General features: G+C 39.3%; 1 protein-coding gene across 1 annotated transcript in view; it reads right to left on the bottom strand.

Moving 5' to 3' along the window:
* Window positions 1–10,404, bottom strand: part of AGMO (alkylglycerol monooxygenase) — a 271,313-nt gene that overhangs the window by 111,125 nt on the left and 149,784 nt on the right. Inside the window, exon 12 of the mRNA XM_006779052.1 lies at window positions 8,362–8,467. Within this exon, the coding sequence (XP_006779115.1) occupies window positions 8,362–8,467 (106 nt within the window). The remainder of the gene's footprint in view (window positions 1–8,361; window positions 8,468–10,404) is intronic.

The following is a 10,404-nucleotide window of genomic DNA, read 5'->3' as shown; positions in this document are numbered from 1 at the left end:
CCTCCTTTTTTTCTTTTCTTTTTTTTATTCTGGGTTTTATTTACCTTCTATAATTGAAACTTTGTAGCCTTGAGAGGAGCTTAGAGCCGGCCAGGGCAGGTGGGAGGGAAGCCTCTTGCTTGCTCCAGCTCCGTGGCCATGGCCAGCTGAAAGCAGGTATCTGGAGTTTATTTACCTTCTATAATTAAAACTTTGTTGCTTTGAGTGGAGCTTAGAGCCACATTGCGGCAGATTGGCTTCCTCCATCATTGGGAAAATTAAGCCTCCTGCTTGCTCCAGCTCCGTGGCTGCCGGCCGCCATCTTGGTTGGGTTAATTTGCATATAGTCGCTCTGATTGGCTGGTGTGCGTGGCTTAAGGCATAGCAAAGGTATGGTCAATTTGCATGTTTGTCTGTTATTAGTGTAGACTAGAGGTCTGATGCACAAAGATTTGTGCAAGAATAGGCCTTCCTTCCCCTGGCTGCCAGCACCACCTTTGCTCCAGCTCGGAGCCACCTTCTGCCTTAGCGTGCTGCCCCGAGGCCTGGAGCAGCCGGGGCAGGGCAGAACACCTGTGATATCGCCATGGCGATGACACAAGCATCCCGACCCAGCCGCCATCTTTGTTGCATCAATTTGAATATTCCTTCCTTATTGGCTGTGGGCACCACCGTCTTTGTCATGAAGTGATGGTCAATGTGCATATTCAGTCTTTATTAAAGAGGGTAATTAGTATCCTATCTAATAAAAGAGAAACATGCAAATTGACCATACCCCCAAATGCTTCCCATTGGCTAATCAGCAGGATATGCAAATTAACTGCCAACCAAGATGGCGGCCGGCAGCCAGGAAACTGAAGCAAACAGGAGGCTTGCTTGCTCCAGTGACGGAGGAAGCCAAGGTTCCCGGCCTGTGGTAGCCCAGCTCTGAGCTCCGGATGCAACAATGTTGCAATTATAGAAGCTAAACAAGCACCAGCTAGCTGCTTTCAGCCGGCAGCGGGCTCAGAGCTTAGACCGGCAGTGATGGCAACAGAGTTTCAATTATAGAAGCTAAACAAAGCCCAGATATCTGCTTTCAGCAGTCGAGGACTCAAGCTGGAGCCGGCCTCAGAACTAAAGCTGGCTCTCAGCTCCAGTGACAGCCAGAGAAAGTAAATTAATCGCGGGCCAGGCACCCAAGCGGGACCCAACCCTGATCCGGGACACCCTTCAGGGCAAACCAGCTGGCCCCCACCCATGCACCAGGGCTCTATCCTATACTACAGGCAGGGCGGGACAGCACAAGCTGCCATCTGGGCCCCATGTGCAGCCCTGGGCAGCGGGGCATAAGCCCCACCCCCATCCAGGACCCCTATGTGCCACCTGAGTCCCCAGCCGGGACCCCCGTGCCACCTAAGCCCCGCACTGTTAAGCCTGCCCCCTATGACTATTGGAGAGCAGGAAAGTGCCGCTGGGCCCTGGGTCGCTGTGGAAATCCAGCCATCGGTAAGTAGAAAAGTGTGGCCTGTAGGCAGCCCCCAGCTGCGCCTGATCAGGGAGCAGGAAAGCCCAGCCTGTGGGCAGCTCCAAGCTGGGCCTGCTCCCCAGTTGCCATGGAGACCTGGAAGCGGGAAAGCCCGGCCTGTGGACAGCCCCCAGCTGGGCCTGCTTTCCCGTCGCCATAGCAATCCTGGAGCAGGAAAGCCTGGCTTGCAAGCAGCACCCCCATCCTGGCCATAGCTCAAGGGAGAATACAACATGCAGTGGAGGCCAGGAGCCTGAGAGATCAACACAGAGGGGCTCCTGCTCCCAGCCTCCATGGTGTGGCGGGGGCAGGCCCCCAGCAGACACAGACACACACACACACACACCCACACACACACACACACGGTACGCCTGCTCCACGCCTCTGCTGCCAGACTGTGGCCATCAATAGGACATCCACTGAGGGCTCCCGGACTGTGAGAGGGGCAGGCTGGGCTGAGGGAACCCCCCCCCTCCCGTGCACGAATTTCGTGCACCAGGCCTCTAGTGATTATATAATCTGTATTCTATTATACAATATATAACAATGTTTTACATATATATTTTATCAGAAGTGGGAGTAAACAAAGGGTGGGTCAAACTAGGTTTACAGTTGTTCGTATGGAAAACAATACAATAATTAATAAATAACAATGGAAGAATAAATTCTGTGTTTCATGTACTCAGAACTGTAAATCTACTTCTGCCTCACCCTTTAAAATCTCTTGTGACTTGTATGAAATCCAAAGAGAACACTTGAGCATTTCAAAGTCTAATTTTTCTCCAAAGGCCCACATTCCAATGACCCAACTCCATCCAAAGGATACCTGAATTCATTCACCTGAACCCTCTCTCATGAGAAAATCTCATCAACACATATTTATATTATTACTCCTAAGGTCAAATACATGCCTTAAATGATGCTGGCCAGAACTAAGTACAAGTACACTAAATAATGGATGAACTGCCCAGAAGGCTGCATGAAGAGAGTAAAAATAATCTCAAACTCCTAAGTAAAACTAAGTATAGCATACAGTTTTTTTGAAAACAGGTATTTTCCAAGATATGCTATTTTGCTATAGCTTTACCTAGATTGCTTTCTATTTGCTCCCTTATAATACTAGTATAGAATCTACATTTTTAGGGGCATTATTACTGGAGTTAATATGAATAAAGTATCTCCTCCTTTTCACCTGAAGATTTTCCTCTGAAATAATGAAATAAGCCTGAATGACTACTACCACTGCAGGTTGAAATAAGCCCACCATTTTAGCTGTCATAGGGCTGAATTTAAAATAAGTGGAAATCTCATACAAAACTATTCATAGCCTTTCACAATCCCTAAGAGTATTTAGCACACTGAGAAAAATAATTTTTTTTTGCATTGTGATTTGCACTCAGCATCAATAACAAAAACAGAAGAGCGACCTTTAAAGTTTCTCTAAATTGTCTGCCTAATGCATTTTGATTAAACACGTCCACATGTTTACTGTAAGCCACTAAATATGTCTTACACTGAGATTTCTTTGTGTGAGTGACGCCTCAGTGATTTATAATGAACACTTAGTGAGAGTAAAGGGAAAGAATTCTATGCCTCTGGTTACTTTTACGCTAGGCCCACCAACAATAATTTAATCTTGCTGAGTACTGATAGCGTTCTCTGTGCAGAGCTATCACTGGCTTTCGGCACACGGACTCTCGGGGAGCCTTCATAAAGGCTTGCTGTTGTTTACTTCATAGAGACTGGCTTTATAGAGACCAGTGCTCCTGATCACAGGTGTGTGCCCGGCTCCACTCCAATGCCCTGACTCCGTTTCCACTGGCCGGGAATCCCTCTGAGCTCCATCCTTACCAGGAAGAAACCTTGTCTGGAAGATGGGTTTATAGCAAGCAATTTAAAAAAAAAATCTACTTTGATAACTCATTTGTTTGGAGTGACTTTGTAGGTTGGAAAGAGCATGGTGGTGATTATATGGAGGTGCAGTCAAATTCTCACAGGGCACCATGAGGATCATAATTGTATTAGTCCTGTCTTTTAAGACCTCAGGCGTCATGTACTAAAACATCTCATAGGTTCAACTCTTCATTTCTTAAAGATTTCTTGGAATCTCATTCTTATTAGTGAATTAATTATATGAATATAAATCAATAGCAATTATTTAATCTGTGTGGTATTGTTTTATTTTTAAATCACATAATCAGTATGAAATCTTAAACACTGAAGTAACTTTAGAAATTTACTTCATTCCCTTGACCTTACAGATGGTGAAACTGAGAACTAAGTGACTTTCCTCACATTGTTAATTCATAACAGCATATGTCTGGAATCTGAATCCAATTTTTTCTCCATCTCATCACAAGTAATTTAAATACTTGTATAAAGCTAGGCCAAGCCAGTGTCAGACATTGTCATAAACAAACAAAATTTAAGAGAGGTATTACCTTCTTGTGGTGTAAATGAGATTGAAACCCTTGGTAGAAATAGTATAAATGACAACATAAGCTGTGTGGAAAATTTTCTATTAGCTTTTAATCTGTAGCAGCCAATTCCCCTGGACCTACTATATAGGCATGCAGAGAGGATGACACCCATTAAACAGCAAATTTAGGAGTGGCCAGTGAGTGTGTCAGGCAGCAACTTTCCAGCAGGTGCATGCTTTTCTCTGAGATTACATGTCCAAATGGTGATTAGTGAGCTGACAGTCTCCCTTGAGACCTAACAGGACGCCTAATACTTGAGAGTCAGAGAGTAGATCTCCACTTCCTCCCTGGAGAGAAGGTTTCAACTGTCAATGGGTTCAACACCAAACAGCCAATTTTGCTTGTCCATCTGAACATTTGCCTAGGAAAAGCTGGCACTTGCCATGTTTCACCTCAGAGAAAAGGAATGAACAAATTAGCTAGCTTTTCCTTTCTGTAACAATTTGATCACAGCAAAGTAACTTCCAGAATGTTGTTAAAGGTTACACATAGCTTTTGTTTGTTTGATTTACTCTAAAGGAAGCTTGGTTCACCAGTGACATGCAGAGCTTATGAAGGATAAATGCATGATTTTTGAAAGATGGTTATTAAAAGTTGTTAAGTCTTGCTATTTTTTTTAATAGTATGAAATCATTAGATAAAATATGACTTTTTAACCTTTTTCACATTATGGCATGCCTGGGAACATTAGGTATTCTAAGTAACCGATTTTTTCAGCCTACTTAAAGTTATTCCATGAATATAATAAAATTGTACTATATTTTATGTACACTTACTAATGGTTATTTACTCATGCAGTTCACTAATTAACAGACCTCAATCTAGAAACCAGAGTGATTAATGGGCAAATGTCTACACATATACAAGGAATGCACATAAAAATGCAAATTTAAACTTACCTCTGTCACCTTTAAATACAGAGATACTTCCAAACACAAAATACCTCTCCACCATTATAAAAGTAAAAACTTTAATACTTTGGGGGGGGGAGGGTGAGTAGCAGGTGCTTAAAAATTCATCTATAATAATAAAAGGGTAAAATGCTAGTTAGACCAGATGTCCTTCTGGGTGTCATTCCGGATGTTCTTCCAGATGAAGCGGGGGCTGGTGGTAAGAGCCCGGGTTCCGGGTGCCTGCTGGTGGCCAGAGGGAAGTAGCCCAGGTCCTGGTTGCTGGAGGGAAGCCAGTGCCAGCAGCCAGGGGAAGGAAGGCCTACTCTTGCACAAATTTTTGTGCATTGGGCCTCTAGTTTAATTATAAAAGAAGAGGTAGTTCTAAAAACTAAAATTCTGTTAATAGTGATTCTCTGGGGTGGGAGAGTTTGATAGCATTTCTTGAAGTTATGAATGAAAGTTTTAGTGATAAAAATGTATGCTTAAAATTGTCTCTATTTTTTAGCCAGCAGTAGAAACAAAAGCAGACTTCTAACAAGCATATCATATATTCGAGGAAAGGAAAGGCCATGTGGTTGAAAGTGCCAAATGATAATTTGGATACCGGGGTTTTTACTATAATTTTCAATTTGGCTTTAGGAAAATTATGTCATTTTCATGCTATAATTGCTAATGATGTTAATTGGACACATAAACATAAAAAAGGTTTATAGCATCATATTAAATAAGCATTAATAAAAGTTACCAAATACGTAGATTTAAAAAGAAAAACTATTGTAAATTTTTATTAATATCTTAAACATACACATAGATAGAGCGAAAGAAAGTAGGCCAGTGTATTACACAGTATGCACATTATTTTTCAGAAGACAGGTTCCATTAACCTTGACTATCTTTACTTGTCAAACAGTTAATATGACAGAAGAAATAACAGATTCTCTTTTACCATTAACCTTCGGAAAGGAGACCCCTATTTCCAGTATTTATAACCATTTGACACAATCTATTACAGCAACGAAAAGACTCCCCCAAACAGAGATCTCCAATTTGCTCACTGTGAATAAAACAAATACATAATCCAAATTTGACCTCACTTTCAAAGGCATATAAGACAGTTTCCCTAGTTGTCTTGCCTATTTTTAAATTTTTTATGGTGGTAAATAAACCTTGGAAAATTCCTTGGTAGATTTTACCACCTGAAACTGCAGCTGTTGGCTGCCACTATCAAAGCCTCACAACTCCAAACTCACGTGCAAACCTCATCAAGGGCAGACATTTCTAATTGATTCCAGAAGTATTTCTTTTGCTGAGATCAGGGGGCAAAGGAAGAATAATGAGCAGCTTTTTAGAGGGAATTGGGGGTTAGGGTGTCGAGGAAAGGGGGAGGGGAGCTTTTAAAATCTCAAGGCTTGGCCAGAAATGCATAGCAATTTTACGGTCAATTGGCGAGAGCATCTGGAACCAGGCATCCTGGCCTCGTAGTTGATGGTAGTGAAACCAGCTTACAGGCAACAGCAAGCCCATAATGAGTCCCTGTCATGTACTGGTGGAAGCCACGTTGACGTTCTGCCAAATATCCCTGCACCTTTTTCTCAGGGTCAGGATTCCCCTTAGAGTCCTCCTCAAATATATGAAACACTGTCCCGTGGATCGTAACCCATTTGAGCTATCCGTAAAGGCAACCCAAAAAAGGAAAAACTAAAAACTTAGGTCTTGTATGTGTTTAATTCCTCGAGTGCTGACAAGGCTTTATATCACAAAGCCACGTTTGCTTTCATTCGGGGGATATATTTCAAACGCAGCAGGCCATCTTGTTAGTGCACGGAGAGTGTCGGATGCTCGGGCCATAAATCATAGCACAGCGCGTGGCACACGGGCTGGGGGAGGCTCTTGGTTATTTCCAATGCAGGACAGGTGATTAGACAAAGGGGCAGGGCCTCTCTTGTTTGAATGCCAAGCAGAAAAACTAGGTGATGTGGAAATAATTTCTTAGGAGTAAATGATGTTTACCTTAAGCCCCTGCTCGTAATTCACCAGGCTGCCACTGGTCGATTACACCCACAACTCAGTCAGGGGAAAGGACAGCCATGAGAAATGGAGGGGATGTGAGTCAACAGGATGGAAGCTGGTTCAGTGGACAGAAATGGACCATGCAGAAAACTAGACTGCTAACATTCCTGACTTTCTATTTTTACCCAAACAATGTAATTAATAGAGATTGGATCCATTTTCCAACCCTCTCAAAATTCAAGGTTTGCAATGGTGAACTAAACTCAGCATGTTTGCTCTTCTGGTTAATCTACTCTTGGCAAGGAAACACTTCCTGCTTTCAAACAAGAAAAGTACAGCAAGCAAAAAAAGACAAGACAAAGTAAACTAAACTAAAAAATGCATTTAACATGCTTCTTTAAAAACTCCATTTTAATGTAAAATTCTGCTAAAAACACCTGTTTTGATAATGTTAGTATAAATTAATCAGAAATATATAGAATGTGTGTTCCTCATAATACACATAATATTAAAATGGGGGGGGAAAGTGCTTGATGCTGGAAACCTTTTTGAACCTAAAGTATTTGGTAAAGTACGTGGTGGATGTCCACATGAGGACTTTTAAAAAAGGGCCTAAGGGATAAGGGATGGATGGGCAAGAATAAAAATGTATTTATGTCTCTTAATTTTTAACCATCTTAATAAAAAACATATATAGAAAACTATCATGGATTAATATTTTCTAGGGTGCACATTCATAGTAGAAAAATCCCACAGGGCCAATAAATTATAGGAAATTTAATGCAAAAATTTATAATGAGGAGACTATAAAAGTAGAGTGTCATTAAAGAGTGTCATTAACATGCATTAGCTTTAAGTATGCTCCTATAAAACTAGTCTCCTCATTTTATAAAACAAAAAAAGCAGCAATATATTCTAATATTGCTTTAATTTGTTTACCAAGTATTTTGTTGCTCATAGAAGGTATTTACTTTTAGAAGAATCACAGGAAATGGACAGTAATTTTTCAAAGAGGGGCCTCAAATAAATAACCCCAAATAGCTTATTTTCACCTGCTACTTAGCCTGTATTATGTAATCATAATTCTGTAAAATTATAGGTAATTGACAAAATATGCAACAATTTTCATTTTCGCCCTAAAAAGAAAAATCTCAAGTGGCAAAGTCTTTGCCAAGAACTTTTAGTAATTAACTTCTACTCTTTGTTGAGAACCAAGTATGTGGCCCAATTTCTTTATAAACATCATGCAATCTAACTTGTCCAACAATTGTGTGAGATTAGCCATGTCAATCCCAAATTAGAGACCAGAAAACTCAGGCTTAACACTATTAACTAGCTCAAAGTGACACAATAAGTTTTGGTAAGTAGATGAACAGGTAAAAATTTCCCATAAGTACTAGTCACAAAATAGACAAAAACATTGTTGAATAAATGAATGAAATAAGCAGTAGATGTATAATCTTGCTATAGGCACCGAAAGCAAATGTCTTACCTCAAAAGCAAATGACATAAAAGGGATGAGAGGCTTCAGATGGCCAAATCGACACAGCATTAGAAACACCAAGCAACGGGAAGCTTCCACAACGGCTGCCTTGGGTCTGAAAGAGTGTCATTAACAGGCATTAGCTTTAAGTATGCTCCTCACGTGTTTACATGCTATAATTAATACAGTGATATACATTTCTTTTAAATTTAAAGAATTGTGCTGCACTTTCATATATTTGGGGAGCATGTGCCTCTGAAGCTGTTTGAAAATAGGCATTAAAGGAAGAAATAAAATGCATCTTTTTAAAAAACTGCTTATCGATTTGAGAGACAGGAAGGGAGAGGGAGATAGAAACATTAATGAAGAGAGAGAATTCATGGATCGGCTGCCTCCTTAGTGCCTCCTGCTGGGTAAGAAGGCCACAACCCTGGACATGTGCCCTGACCCCAGAATCAAACCAGCAACATCTTGGTGTATGGGACAATGCTCAACCAACTCTGCCACATTGGCTGGGCAATAAAATGCATCTTTTAAAGAAAATCTGTTCTTTACCAATGTATTGCTTAGTTTGAGCATTGATGAATCAGGGGGAAGCATACTCTAAACTATTGAATAAAATAGTAAACAACTAAATTTCTAAGGTTTAAAGTAAATGACACTTCCCTCACTCAATGCTTTTACCTGTATACTTCATTCATTAAAAAGTGACTTGGTAGGAGGACTGATATAGTTAAGTACTCTAAAATAAAGAAAAGTTGCGTTCTGAAATATTGGGAATGTGAAATTTGTGTAATTATACCTAATTACATAGGTAACATTATAGATCTTTGGTAATTATTATGATGAATATTTTCTGTATATATGATATCTAAAATATATGAAATACACGTATTTATGTATTTGGAACAGTGTAGAATGTCACATGCAGATAAACATTTATTCACTGCCTCAATATGATGGTAATAAACAGATACTTTATCAGTTTAAAATAGTTTGATATGACATTTATCTAACACTTGTTGGAAATTTTAGTATTTTTGTAAAAGACAAATAGTATTGTTATGAAGGTGAATTTTCTAACTAAAATATTAGAGAATCAATGTCATTAAAATGCAACTATATTTATTTTAGAATATAGAGGTATATAAAAAAGGAAACCTAAAGTATATTTTTTAACTTAAGACTTTCTTCTATTGTCTATTATTTATGACCCATTGTTTCTGTAAAATTGAATATAATAACAACATTTTAGTACAAAAAAGAGAACACATTTTTAAACTCAATAGAAACAGGATAATAGTTTATAATCTGTTTGCATTCAAGTAATGTGATTAAGTTTTTGGTGAAAAAATATTAAGAAAGCTTTTTCCTTGTAATGTCGTAACTCATTCTGATAATTTTTAATGATATAAGGGTAATTTTAAATTTAAAGAAAACAAGATTCCTATTTTAAAACACATAGTTTTTGTTGTTTTTAATATATCTTACCTTTTAAACTTTTATATTGTGAAATGAAACATACATATAGAGAAGTATAAAAAAACAGAAATATGCAGCTGGGTGATTTTCAACAAATAAGCAACCATGTAACCACCACCCATCATCAGCACCCAATGATACCTCTTACCTCCTCAATATTTTCACCCTCCCTCTCTCTCAACAAGAATCAATCCCCTGACTTTTATGGTAATCATAGCCTTTCTTGCTCTTTTTTAAAAAAATGTTTTACCACTTTAGCATAAATTTCTAAAAACTAGCTTATAATTTTATATCTTTCCTACATTTCATAAATGGAATTATACTGTATGCACCTTTTTGTATCTGGCATCTTTCACTCAGTATTGTGTGTGAGACAGACCTATGATGCTGCAAATAGCAGGGGTTCACTCTTTCACTCCTGCATAGTATTCCTTTGTGTGGGTATACAAAATGCATGTAACCATTCACCTTGTGAAGAATACTTAGTGTTGACAATATATGTTTATTGTAAACTATGCTGTCTGCACATTCCCTTCCATGCATTTAGGTGTATTTTTTAATACATAACTA

This window comes from Myotis davidii, unplaced genomic scaffold, assembly GCF_000327345.1.
Source record: "Myotis davidii unplaced genomic scaffold, ASM32734v1 scaffold168, whole genome shotgun sequence".
NCBI lineage: Eukaryota > Metazoa > Chordata > Mammalia > Chiroptera > Vespertilionidae > Myotis > Myotis davidii.
Note: the sequence above shows the minus strand (reverse complement) of the source record. Positions and strands in the feature narration are given on the sequence as shown.